The sequence below is a fragment of the Dendropsophus ebraccatus genome, chromosome 6, assembly GCF_027789765.1.
Source record: "Dendropsophus ebraccatus isolate aDenEbr1 chromosome 6, aDenEbr1.pat, whole genome shotgun sequence".
In the NCBI taxonomy this organism is placed as follows: domain Eukaryota; kingdom Metazoa; phylum Chordata; class Amphibia; order Anura; family Hylidae; genus Dendropsophus; species Dendropsophus ebraccatus.
The window spans coordinates 97,489,576-97,504,498 of record NC_091459.1 but is presented as its reverse complement, the minus strand read 5'-3'; the positions used below and the strand labels follow the sequence as shown (position 1 = coordinate 97,504,498).

The following is a 14,923-nucleotide window of genomic DNA, read 5'->3' as shown; positions in this document are numbered from 1 at the left end:
AGGCTCCACTTGCACCGATCACACCTGGGGTAACTTGGACCATACGCCGGCGGTGCTCCTGCCAGAAGTCACACGTGAGTACTAAGTAGTAAAAGAAGAAAACGCAGGGCACTCACCGTCAGTTGCAATTCAGACCATCCGCTTTATTTTGAGATGCAGGAGTAGCGGGGGAGACAGGAATGGGTGACCGCAGTTTCACGGCGTGTGCCGCTTTGACGAACCCTTGTGTGACCCTGACGTCACTTCCTTTTATGTGCTCAAACAAAAACTTTATATACAAGTGAAGTGAACAATAAACATACCGTATACACCTATTTAAAAACACATACTATATACACTGTGTTCATATAAAGACAACAACATCCACCCGGTTACATGATATTTATGTCGCTGCGGGTGTTTAGTCCCAGGCTACCTAATGCTTCATATTTTATAATAAATTCAGTTTCTTTTTTCAAGAGCAATAACCTCCTATCGCCTCCACCCCTAGGGGCCGGTACTGTGCAAAGACCAGCAAACTGCAATTGTAACGGGTCCCCGTTATGTGTTTGTTGCATATGCTTGATCATCCGTGGGCTGCCCTTGCCCATACGTAATGATCTAACATGCTCGGAAAACCTCTTCCACATCGGGCGAATAGTCTTGCCTATGTAGTATCTACCACAACTACAGATCAGGGCATAGACCACAAATTGGCTCTTACACGTAACAAAATCAGTTACTATATGTGTATGACCTCCTAATTTGATGTGTTTACCATTCTGTAATGATCTGCAATAATTGCAGTGTCCACATTTAAAGTTACCATGGGCTGAACTAGAGGTAAGCCAAGATCCTTCTCTATATGTTTTTTCCTTCTCTAATCTTCCATGGACTAGTCCCTGATGTTTTGTGTCCTTCTGAATGTCACTATGGGGCGATCTGTAATATGTTCCCTGAGGACTTCATCTTGCTCCACTATGGGCCAGTTTTTATGGATGGAGTTCTTAATTACTAGTTCTAACGGGGAATAATCAAAGGTAAACACAATCCGTTTTTTGTTCTTTGCTGTAAGTTTTTTATTTGTCATACTCTCACTATGACGTGCTCTGGTTTTTGGTGGGGATGTGTCCATGTTCAGTTCAGACTCTCTTGTATCAACTGCTGGGGATATCCTCTCTTGCTCAATCGTACACTTAGTTCTTCTGCCTGTATATGAAATAAGGTGTCGTCATTGTTTATCCGTCTCAATCTTACGAATTGGCTATAGGGTAAGGCTTTTTTAGTATGGTATGGATGATATCTATTATAACTTAATAAGGAATTAACCGCTGTTTCTTATCGATGGCAAGAGGTGATAAGATGTCCATCCCTTATATTTAAGTGTACATCCAAAAAATCCAATTCATTGCCCCGCATATACTGATGTGTATTGCATGTTTAGATCATTATTGTTCATATACGATACAAATTTTGCAAATCTTTCTCTATCCCCCGACCACACCATGACGATGTCATCTATATATCTCAGATATATGTGTATGTAGCAAACAAATTCATTATTCATGGAAAACACTTTAACACTTTCCATGTATGCAAGAAAGATGTTAGCCAGGGTAGGTGCCAACTCCTGACTTTTGCACATACCACTGGTCATTGAACTCAAATGCAGTACATGACATCACTAGCTGTACTAGATCACATATGTACTGTACAAAATTAGTATTGTATCCACCTACTGTCTGCAGACACCACCTAACTGCCTGTACACATCGGTCCTGCGGGATCCGAGTGTACAGGCTTTCTACGCCAATACTCACTAACTCGTGATCCTCCTGCCAACAAAACGGTTTTAATGTTTCCAAGAGATCATCTGTATCCCTGACGTATGAGGGGATGTTTTTCAAAATCGGTCTCAATAGCCAATCAAGGTATTTGGAGATAGGTTCCATGACTGAACCCCTGCCCGCTACTATAGGGCGTCCAGGTGGACGTTCCAAGTTTTTATGTACTTTAGGCACCCAATACCAGTATGGCTTCTTGGGCATCTGGACATACAGTTTTTCTGCAAAACTATTGGAGAGGTGCTGTTCCTCTCTGCAAGATGTCCCTAACCTTATTTTGATAAGTGAGTGTGGGATCTGTGGATATTTTGCTGTAGGTGGTATGGTGGTAGGTGGTACACATGACTTCTAGATTGAGCACACCTACAATAGAGGCCCTTGACATGGACACGGGAAGTAACGCAGGTGTGAACATGTTCACACAACCTGCTACTGGACCAGAGACCAGTACTATGGGCAGAGAGGATGCGGGGGAGTTTTTTACACTGTGTGAACATAAAGACTGGCTACAAACACTCAGTACGAGAGCATTGGAATCCAGAGTACTCACCCTAGCAGAAAAGGAGACAAAACAGTTTTGGACAGTAAAATCATTACAATCTTACTGTGACCATGAACGAGCACCTAGAGGTTTGCGGACATTTAAGGAAGTGTCGCAGTTTATGGATGACTAACTGTTTGTTGAGAAATGGGAGCTATTACACAGGACACATGCTCTAAATCTCACAAGATTGGTTCTTCAACGTACCGAACAAGAATATTCAGATATCACCGTGGAACTCCTAAAAAGTAAAACTGAATTAAAGACCCGCTTCACAGAAGCGCAATATGGGGCTTTTAACAGCAAGCTGGAGAAAAAGATAGTGGTTATCCAGGCGGACACAAAAGAGAGAAAGAAGGACAAATTCGTAAGGGATAAACAAGATTATGAACAAAATAAAATCTTTTCCTGGAATGTGAACTATGCCAATAAGAGAAGGAACAGACGGGCACGAAATTATAGGAAAAAACAACCAGACTTCTGGACCACGGACACTGGGTCGGATTCTAGTGAAACCATGGACTGTAACCCATCAGGCCAGGTGGTCAGAGGTGGGGTTCCCCCTTTAGGCGGAGGACCCGCCGTGGCAGAGGGCGCTCAAAATCCAAAATATCCACAAGGAGGAGTGAAGCGCAAGCAGGTCACCTGGCGAAGGTAGGTGATCATGCTGCTACTCACTCCACAGGTGGGGAATGTATGGGAGAAACATCAGAACCAAATCACATACGCATAATTAATTTATCAGACATCAGTTTAAACAAAGTCTGTGTGGCAGTACTCTCAAAAGGGCTCAATTTCTGTATAAATAAGGACTTTGATCATGTAGCTTTCGAGGTGGATTTGAGGAAAGCTATCAGAAAACTTAATATACAGAAATTTTTCTTACAGAAACCTACCCATAGTGATGACACCATATTTATGGGACAGATACAAGCCCAAGTAGGACCCTTGGGATTTATGGTGGGAGGCAATCCATCCTCAGTAGATGTAGCAGTTATGTCCCTTCTGATGGGACTTGATGACTCCTCTTCAGATGTGTCTAGTGTTCCTTCTTCCTCTTTCTCCTCTCCCTCCACGATATTTACAGGCGGTGTACCATCTACTTTCAATCCACCCTTGGCGGCCGGCTCTTACATTTCTCTTTTTATGGATAAGGTCATACAAGATGTAAAGGCATTAATCTATCCTGCCTCCCGTTCAAATGTATCTGAAGGTGAGCGCAGGGCCCTAGTATGGTTAAAGTCCCAACATGAGATTGTGATACGTCCGGCCGACAAGGGTGGAAACATTGTAGTACTATCGAAGCAATACTATTTGGAAGAGGCACAGAGACAGCTGTCAGATAATACCACCTACAGCAAAATATCCACAGATCCCACACTCACTTATCAAAATAAGGTTAGGGACATCTTGCGGAGAGGAACAGCACCTCTCCAATAGTTTTGCGGAAAAACTGTATGTCCAGATGCCCAAGAAGCCATAATGGTATTGGGTGCCCAAAGTACATAAAAACTTGGAACGTCCACCTGGACGCCCTATAGTAGCGGGCAGGGGTTCAGTCATGGAACCTATCTCCAAATACCTTGATTGGCTATTGAGACCGATTTTGAAAAACATCCCCTCATACGTCAGGGATACAGGTGATCTCTTGGAAACATTAAAACCGTTTTGTTGGCAGGAGGATCACGAGTTAGTGAGTATTGACGTAGAAAGCCTGTACACTCGGATCCCGCAGGACCGATGTGTACAGGCAGTTAGGTGGTGTCTGCAGACAGTAGGTGGATACGATACTAATTTTGTACAGTACATATGTGATCTAGTACAGCTAGTGATGTCATGTAATGCATTTGAGTTCAATGACCAGTGGTATGTGCAAAAGTCAGGAGTTGGCATGGGGACTCCAGTGGCACCTACCCTGGCTAACATCTTTCTTGCATACATGGAAAGTGTTAAAGTGTTTTCCATGAATAATGAATTTGCTTGCTACATACACATATATCTGGGATATAAAGATGACATCGTCATGGTGTGGTCGGGGGGTAGAGAAAGATTTGCAAAATTTGTATCGTATATGAACAATAATGATCTAAACATGCAATACACATCAGTATATGGGGGCCATGAATTAGATTTTTTGGATGTACACTTAAATATAAGGGATGGACATCTTATCACCTCTTGCCATCGAAAAGAAACAGCGGTTAATTCCTTATTAAGTTATAATAGCTATCATCCATACCATACTAAAAAAGCCTTACCCTATAGCCAATTCGTAAGATTGAGACGGATAAACAATGACGACACCTTATTTCATATACAGGCAGAAGAACTAAGTGTACGATTGAGCAAGAGAGGATATCCCCAGCAGTTGATACAAGAGAGTCTGAACAGAGCACTGAACATGGACACATCCCCACCAAAAACCAGAGCACGTCACAGTGAGAGTATGACAAATAAAAAACTTACAGCAAAGAACAAAAAACGGATTGTGTTTACCTTTGATTATTCCCCGTTAGAACTAGTAATTAAGAACTCCATCCATAAAAACTGGCCCATAGTGGAGCAAGATGAAGTCCTCAGGGAACATATTACAGATCGCCCCATAGTGACATTCAGAAGGACACAAAACATCAGGGACTTACTAGTCCATGGAAGATTAGAGAAGGAAAAAACATATAGAGAAGGATCTTGGCTTACCTCTAGTTCAGCCCATGGTAACTTTATTGCAGATCATTACAGAATGGTAAACACATCAAATTAGGAGGTCATACACATATAGTAACTGATTTTGTTACGTGTAAGAGCCAATTTGTGGTCTATGCCCTGATCTGTAGTTGTGGTAGATACTACATAGGCAAGACTATTCGCCCGATGTGGAAGAGGTTTTCCGAGCATGTTAGATCGTTACGTACGGGCAAGGGCAGCCCACGGATGATCAAGCATATGCAACAAACACATAACGGGGACCCGTTACAATTGCAGTTTGCAGGTCTTTGCACAGTACCGGCCCCTAGGGGTGGAGGCGATAGGAGGTTATTGCTCTTGAAAAAAGAAACTGAATTTATTATAAAATATGAAGCATTAGGTAGCCTGGGACTAAACACCCGCAGCGACATAAATATCATGTAACCGGGTGGATGTTGTTGTCTTTATATGAACACAGTGTATATAGTATGTGTTTTTAAATAGGTGTATACGGTATGTTTATTGTTCACTTCACTTGTATATAAAGTTTTTGTTTAAGCGCATAAAAGGAAGTGACGTCAGGGTCACGCAAGGGTTCGTCAAAGCGGCACACGCCGCGAAACTGCGGTCACCCATTCCTGTCTCCCCCGCTACTCCTGCATCTCAAAATAAAGCGGATGGTCTGAATTGCAACTGACGGTGAGTGCCCTGCGTTTTCTTCTTTTACTACTTAATATTAAAGAAGGCACAGTAAGGTCACAAAAAGGCAGAGGTGTGCGGGAATATAATAAAGAAAGTATACTTACCTGTCCCCATGCCCTTGTAGAGCCACTCTTGGGTCTCTCTGATAGTTGCCAGGTGTAATTTTCCATTGGCATCTGGGTATGTCATGTACCTGGCTCCTCCAGATGCAACGTCATGGCTCGGCTGCCAGATTGCCTGCTCAGCCAGTCAGTGACTACATCAGTGTCCAGCCCCGGTCAGTGATTGGCTAAGAGGACAATCTGGCAGCTGAGCTGTGACGTTGTAGCTAGAGGAGCTGCAGGAGGCCGGCTGCCGTCGGATATCATTAGGGCAACACTACGGGGGCACGGGATGGGTGCCTTCTTGTTCTCACACCCCCCTGCCTGCCTGTGATTCTTTAGCTTCACAGAACTTCTCCTCAAAATATATTTCTAGACATTTATTATGTGTAAATGGTAAAAACGTGGATTTAAGAATTGACTTCTACTGTACATGTACTGTACTGTACTGACTTCTACTGTGAACATTCTGAAGCATGTTAATGAGATAATGAGATTTTTGTTGTCTAAACTAATGGTGCGTTTACACAGGCAGATTTATCTGACAGATTTTGGAAGCCAAAGCCAGGAATGGATTTGAAAAGAAGAGAAATCTCAGTCTTTTCTTTATGACCTGTTCCCGGTTTATAGTCTGTTCCTGGCTTTGGCTTAAAAAATCTGTCAGATAAATCTGTCTGTGTAAACGCACCATAAGTTATCTTGATCAAGAACAAATAGTAACAAGTCAATTGATGTGCAATTAAATGAATCTGGGAAAATTTTCATTCTGCCAATTAAGATCTCATCTGTACTCACCAGAGAACATCATCATGTGCTGAAAATTCCAGGGAATCCTCCTTTTACGACCCAAATTCAAGAAAAATGTAAGCGGATATATGTTACAAGCTCTTGCAACAAAGATTGATAACTGTGTATCTTGAATTAAGGAAAAATACATGGGTCACCAAGCATTTCATTTCCAACATTGCGAATAAAACAATCTATGAAATGACTGTCGCCTGTAAACAGGTACATAAAAAGAACAAGTCTCATGTTAGGTTTTACACAGTATAAAGCATGTTACTTCAGAGACCACACGAACAAATTCCCGGCACTCCAACCGCACTTCAAATGCAAAGTGATTTATTCATGATCAGAGGTGCACTAACATACACAGAGTCAGGACGCGTTTCGGCGTTACCGCCTTTCTCAACTGCCTGCCAGGAATTTGTTCGTGTGGAATTGTATTGGTATCCACGAGCACCAAGTCACAGAGTGCCGACTATTGGGTTGAGAAGTATGTTACTTCAGAGAGGCCTGTATAGGATTTCATTATTATTTATGAATATGATATTTTCTACATGTAATAAAATGGAAATCATAGAGCAATAAAACATTAGAGCTCACTTTTTGAGTGTGTTGTGAATGATGCATGAAGTTTATATTCTCACTTATATCTCACTGCAATTAATAAGAAAAATAGAAGAAAAGCCTGGCTTCTCTTAGTATTCCTCAACCTGCGGCTGTCCCGTTGCTGAAAAGCTGCAACTCCCGCCTTGTTCTAATGTAATATAAATTCAGTTACGTAGACTAACATCAGGGCAGTATATTAGGTCCATATCATGTAAAGTAAAACATAACACTAATCGTCCTTTTACACAGAGCAATAAATCACTCAACTGATCGTTTTAATGATTTTGAAGCAATTTGTTTTTTTATGCCCATCAGCGTTTAGATGAAGAGATGAATTGTTCAAAATAATAATTGTTACGATCGCTTATGGCCATCTCACACACTAGGATGAATCGTTGAAAGACTAAGCGATCTGCGAATTATCAGCAAGCGACCAGCGAGGGTTCAAAACCATGTTGAAAGACCACGGTGAACGATTTCTCGCTCGTCGCTTAATCATTAGCTGTATTTACACCAGCAGTTAGTCGCTCAAATGCCATCGGTATCACGCAGATTTGATGGACCATCAACCTAAAAAAGTTGACACACACAGATGCTAATGATCACAAATTAGCCCAACATATTCTGAAAAAAAAATAAAACATTAAATAAATATATATATCTGTCAAATAAAGTTATTTAGACTATTTACAATATATTTTTCCACCTAGGTAAAATACTTCTCTCCATCACAAAGCATAAAAGACATAATCTCCCTTTAATGCCATACACATGTGGTTGAGTTTTAATCAAAGAACAGGCACGTAATATCAAACCTGCAGCGGCCCTGGAAACATCTGAAAGGAAAACCAGACAGATTTAATTACATTTCAATAAAATGTGCTTTGGATTAACATCGAAACTTGGATTATGTTCTCTGATTTTAATCTCCATTCTTGACTTTCGGGAGAGCAAAATGTGACTGGCCAATTTGTTTGGATTTTGGATAAAAAGGATACAACCGCTCCACATATAAAGAGAGCATTAAAGATGTGGTTCTGGAAGGTAAATAAAGCCAGTCCCATGTAACAGAAGATGAAGTTCTCTGCCAGGAAGTTCATGAATTCAAATAGCTGGAAGTGAGGGAAATCAGAGGGAACACAATGAGAGCCATTACATTAGCAGCTTATGATAACATGGACATGGAGATGATAAAACATTGTCTGTTTGCACATGCATATATGATAAAATGGCTGGAAGCACAACTGTGGAGAGATAATCCTATAAAGACGGGGTTCTCCATTGTTATTACTCAGCAGAGGCAGCTTCGGCTTCCATTACTTTCTGCTTTCTGAGATTTATTCAGACTGGTAGTTCATATGTCAGTCATAAACCAAAGTATGTTGGAGTCAACTGCACCAATTTTATTAAACAGGCAATTGTATGTATTGTTATAGTGAGATGGGGTGATATGGAGACAAGCAAGACAATGTCACAAGAAATATGCATGAAGATTACTCCATGTATTATGTACATACCAAATAAAGAATAAGATATCCATGTTAATAGAAGTAGCTAAAGAAAAAACATCAGATTTTGTATTATAGCAATAAAGTACCTAAATGGGGTATTCCACTCACAAACATTTATGTCATATCCAAATGAAATTAGAAAAGTACTTGGCAGGTATGGTTTGGGTTCATCGGATCCCGAACTCTCTGCATTTTATTACCGGTGGCTGAAGAAGTTGGATGCAGCCCTAAGGTTGCCTATAAAACATGGATACAGCCTATGGCTTGGTCCACACTATGTAAAAACAACATCTGTCTAATTCTCAAATAACGGACGCTGTTTGCACAACAACGTCCGTTGTTATGAAGCACGGCTGTTGTTTTACACAGCCTAAGGCTATGTTCACACACTGTAAGAGACCAGCTGTTCCGTGACCCAGACGGGTCATGTAACGGGCGGTCTCTGAGAAGATCATCCCAGCCGGTACTGCAGTACTTGGCGGAAGATCTTTAGCGCCTCTTAGTTCTGATGCGGGCATGCACAGAACTCCCCACAGCACACTATGGAGTTTGCAGCCAGAGCCACTCACTCCATAGTGAATAGCGACCGCAGAAAACTGACATGTCAGTTTTCCACGGCGCCGCTAGGGATCCCAGCCGGAGCCTATACTGTGTGTATACACTCCGGCCGGGATTCCCTCAGAAGGCAGCCGTTGTAACAACGTCCATGATTAGTACGGAACTTACATTGTGTTAACATAGCCTAAAGGCTGTATCCATCTTTTCCATGACTCCCTAGGGCTGCATACAACTTCTTCAGCCACTCGTAATTAAATGCCAAGAATTTGGGTTCAGACAAACCTTAACGCAATCGAAGTTTGCTTATGTCTAACCAATTCAGGACAGCCTCTCTTTGAATGGGGCTTAATTGTAATACCATATACAACTTTGGGACAGGGGTGGTGCTGTTTTTGCAAGAATGTCGCTGTACTGTTTTTAATACTAAATAGCCACTTTAACAGCATTTAAGTCTGACATGTTAATATCAGGTATTAGTAACATAAACAAAAGTATTTAAACATATTCAGGCTGGGTTCACACACTGTATACTTCAGGCAGTATTTGGTCCTCAAGTCAGGTCCTCATAGCAACCAAAACCAGGAGTGGATTGAAAACACAGAAAGGATCTGTTCACACAATGTTGAAATTGAGTGGATGGCCGCCATATAACGGTAAATAACTGCCATTATTTCAATATAACAGCCGTTGTTTTAAAATAACAGCAAAAATTTGCCATTAAATGACGGCCATCCACTCAATTACAACATTATGTGAACATAGCCTTTCTGTGTTTTCAATCCACTCCTGGTTTTGGTTGCTATACAGCCTCACAAATACAGCCTCAAATATACATAGTGTGAACCCAGCCTAAAAGAGTTTTTTCCACAATTATCAAACCCATTGACTAGTATTGATTGACCATAGACTTCAGGATCCCCAGTGAGGTTTTTCCCACTAAATAAATTCAACAATCTACAGATTCAGTAAAAAAAGGCAGAAGAAGATTGTGACCGTGACCCCTACCAATCCCTACAATATGGCGCTTCTTCAACTGCCCCAATACAGGAGTAATAGCAACAGCTGAGAGCCTGTTTATAACAGAAAAGACATCAAAAAGAGGGAAACATGTCATATAAACCCAAAACATATGGCATGTCAGACTGAGTTAAACTATTACAATTAAATCAATTAACAAGCTAATTAATTTCACATTATTTTATAGGAGCATAACTGTCTATGAAACAATAAATAGATGCTTTACATTCTAGCCATAACTCAAGTTTATAAACCTACCTAAGGACATGAATAAGTTACCTATTGTGCTGTATAAGTTACCGTAACAATTGTTATCTATGCGGCTTTGTCACGTTTCATGAGCAATAAAAGCTTACTCCTTATCTCGCAGAAACATGCACTTCTTACCAATAACTCCTGCCGTTTAGTAAATGGCAATTGCTTAATTGTTTCACTTTTTTGCCATTCTAGGTTTTATTTCCAACTGAGATCATTACTTGCCTTTCATGATCAAAACATAGTCGTCTTTTCAATTTATTCGCGACAAATTATGTATATTTCACCCTACTCTTTGAACATGTGAAGGAAAAAGGTGGATCAGTGGCAGGAAGAGATTATAGCAACATTAAGTGCCTCTAGCAAAATGACGTAGAACACCAGGTTAAATTATGCAGTCATTGATATTGGTGTGTAATTCTTTCATCCTGACATTGTGTTCTCTGCTGCCACCTTTGTCTGTGTCAAGAACTTTTCAGAACAGAAGAAAAAAAGAAGTTTGCTAGAGGTTTTTTCACTAAAAAGAGAAAAAAGATATTCTTAAAGTGACACTGTCACCCCCTTCGTGCATTCTGACTTCTCTACACAGGAGTAAAGGGTAAATTTAGCGTTTTTCATACCTTATTTCATATGTCATGGTGTTTATTCAAGTAAAAAGTGTCCTTTTATCAACTGCAGATTGTATTAAGTGGGCGTGGCCTCGCGACATTAGCACCACTTAGCCCCGCCCACAGCACAGTTGGCCCTACCCCCTTGACTCCCATTGGTTGGCCGACATAAAGGGGGTGGGGTCTAGACCTTTCGGCCAGCCTGTTCCAATGGCCGGTGAGGGGGTGGGGCCATCTGTGGCGTTGTGGGTGGGGCTAAGTGGTGCTAATGCTGCGAGGCCCCGCCCACTTAACACAATCTGCAGTGGATAAAAGATGACTTTTTACTTGAACAAGCACCATGACGTATGATATAAAATAAGGTATAAAAACCGCTAAATTTACCCTTTACACCTGTGTAGAGATGTCAGAATGCAAAAAGGAGGTGACAGTGTCATTTTAAGATCTCATTGGGTTTCATTAGAGAGCATAAGGGGGAAGGAGAACCCACACAAAATGCTAACTAGATGGTACAGAATGGGGGTGTAACCAGCAATAGCTGGGCCCTATAGCAAATATTTAATTGCCCCCCCCCACACACACACACACACACACTTCCTGACTAACCACTAAGTGTAGTCATAATTGTATAACTCCAAGTGCTCAGCAGGAATGCTTACAGTTAAAGGGACATAAGCAGATGTTGGGAGGCCTGCTCGGCCACCTAGTGCCGCAAATGACGACAGCTCAAGGGGCCCAGTTTATTGCAGGAGCAGGCCGTGAGGCCGCCTGATTTGATGGACCCGATAACAGCCGCTATGGCTGCTACAGTGGTAGTTAAGCTTCTGGTACAGAATGCTGGCCTAGTTTTTCAAGATCAACCTAATAGATCCCAACCTTTGTTGGAGATGTAATGGCGCTCCAGGTACCTTAGCACACCTTTGGTTTTACTCCCCCAGAGTATGTTCCCACTACGGAATACAGGTGAAAATTTTAATCGGAGACCAGGCGGCGGACTCTGCTTGAAATTCCGTCTGTTCTATTGATTCAATGATATTCTCAAGTTCAATCCACTGTCCGCCGAAAGAATTGACATGTCTACTACTAGTAAACCGATAAGAACTGCCAAAAACCCCTGGACACTATTTCTATTTTACAGAAGAAGCTCAGAAATGTTGGAGCAGACTTAAAATATATTTTTGCTGTAAAAAAAAGCAATACTGTAGCAATACTTGGATAATAGCACCTAGCATCGCTCTTAGCTTACACCAGAACTATCAAACATATTACATGCCCACTCCGCCATCAAATATAATTTCAACTAATCAACACGCTTCATCGTGTCAAGTCTTAATGCTTATAGGGAGCATAAATGGCTGTCTGTTATATCAAAACATGCCTGAGAAAAGTATAAACTGCAAAAAGGATCAAGTGCCAACATTCTTATGTATTAGCTCAGCCATCTGCCACTGTTTTCACTATTATTACACTTAATAGACTTTTTGATCAAATCTTAATTTAGATTCCCATTCCCTACAAAGCTAACTGAAGCAAGCAGAGAGAAAAATCACCTAGGAGTCACTTCTACGTTAATATCTTGTGGCCCTTGATGTATATTTTACATTGTAAGACACCATTAGACTCCTTTTAGTAAGGGACACCTTAAGCATTTGTAGGTTTTAAGTCAAACTATATAATCCTTTATGTTTCTTTATGTTAATTTTATTGTCCGCTGAATAATCTTTAAAAAGTCATGTCTCACTAGGACATGATATTACTGTTACCATTTAGGTTCGATGGGAAGCAATGGTTTTATAATTGAGTGCAGTAACGCTTTATATTGTTTTTGTGTACGTTAGATGGTTGAATATATAATTGAACCTAAGATGTAAAAATTATAATACTTTAAATTGCACAGAAGGATCTTTATAAAAGGATGGAAACATTTATAAAATCTTTCCGCATAGAAAATTTGTATTGTTAACTATACCTGCCAGAATATAGCACAAAAGTTTTTCTCCATTGCTGCTTCTAACCCAAAAAAATAAATAAATAAAAAAAAGGAAAAGATGGTGCTGTTAAAACATGAATAAATCAAACTATGGATATGTTCCCACAGCATCTTTTTTGGCTAAAAAAAGGTGAAATGTTATGGCAGAATGAATGAATATGGCAGTAAAAAAATACATATTTGACATCACCTTGGCTAGATTCACACAACATAAAAGAAAAAAAAAAAAGAGAAAAGGCGGCCGCCTAAAAATGTCTGTTATTGCTGCAATGTAATTGACCTCAATGTAATGCATTGAAGTCAATGGAGTGACGGACATTGATGTGCAGCGTCAAAATATTGATCATGTCAATTATTTGTGCAAACACCGGATGTTGTTTTTTTAGTTGTTCAAGCAGTTTTTCTTTTTTCACCGTCCTTTCACTGTTTTAAATATTAAATTCAATGGACTTTTCAATTTAAGACACACCCAAAAGCCAATTAGTCCCTCTAAACTAGAATAACATACCAACAGCTGTCATTGCACTGACAACGACCAATTAGCAAAATTATGGAAATCATTTTTTTTTTCAAAAACGGAGAGGATAAACGTTGTGTGAATATAGCCCTTTGCTGTATCCATCCAAAGAATAAAGCTTACATATTATTTATGTCTCTTGGAGAATGTCCTAAAAAGGGGGGGGGGTATGGTGATATTGCAGTTTTTTCTATTATCCCAAGAAAGAGTTATTAAAAGTTGATCAAAAATTTACACAGTATTGTGCAAAAGTTGTGACTGCAGAGTAAGATTGTTTTGAAAAAAATGTGTTAATAACTTATTTTTATCAATTCATAAAATGAAAAAGCAATGGGAGCTACACACCACATCTAAGTATTGTCAATGTGGTTATGTTACAACATGTGACAAACTGTGAACGCGACACAACAATATCCAATTTAAATTCTAATGGATTTGGTCACATGTCACTTGCAGCTTTGCCAGCGTTGACCTCACTCCAAGCCAAATCAATGTGACTTTTGCCTATAAAAAGGTTTAACACAGCAAGTTGCAGACAAAGTACAGTAACAGACATAGCCTAAGTGACTCTTGTCACGCTGTAACCCCAGCCTTATGGCTCTAATAACGACAATGCACCATCTGACCAGCCCCAGGACCACCACCGGAAGTGATGACGTTCTGACTCGGGGGAAAATGCCTGTCCTGGCTAATGGACAGCCCGCTCAGCCAATCAGTGAGTCACTTACTGGCTAAGCGGCCGATCCATCAGCCGGGTCATGACGACGGCTCTGGCAGAGATCCCGGAGCGTCGATCCGTCACTAAAGAGGCATAAGGAAAGGTAAGTTAGTGCTGTTTGTTATTTTCCCCCTAAGCCTTGCCGTTTAAAAAAAAAATCCTGAGGCCGGACTCCTTTAGGAAACAAACAAGCAGATTTCTTTGCTTTGTTAAATGGGTCAGTGCAGATAGTCATGAAGAAAAAGAGCAAACATGAATGCTTTTTTCTTTTCTTTTTTCTGTAATGTTGACCAATGGGACACAATCGGGTAATGTCTTTTTTGAAGCGATGAAAGGAAAACTATTTTTTAATATCCTATGACTGGAAGTAAAACTAGAGTTTGTAGCAGCTTATGGATTGAAATAGAAAAGTTTCTCTTCCTTTCAATCAAACCAATTTGAGAACAAACAGAAAAGCATTGGCAGGAGGATTGAAGATAGGCTGGCACAGCCCGTAGCCATGCTT

General features: G+C 40.5%; 1 protein-coding gene across 1 annotated transcript in view; it reads right to left on the bottom strand.

Moving 5' to 3' along the window:
* The window catches only part of SLC9A9 (solute carrier family 9 member A9), a 540,762-nt gene that overhangs the window by 226,402 nt on the left and 299,437 nt on the right, over positions 1–14,923 (bottom strand). Inside the window, exons 10-11 of the mRNA XM_069975404.1 lie at positions 8,243–8,356; positions 6,648–6,759 (exon numbers count right to left, since the gene is read on the bottom strand). Coding sequence (XP_069831505.1) covers positions 6,648–6,759; positions 8,243–8,356 — 226 coding nt within the window. The remainder of the gene's footprint in view (positions 1–6,647; positions 6,760–8,242; positions 8,357–14,923) is intronic.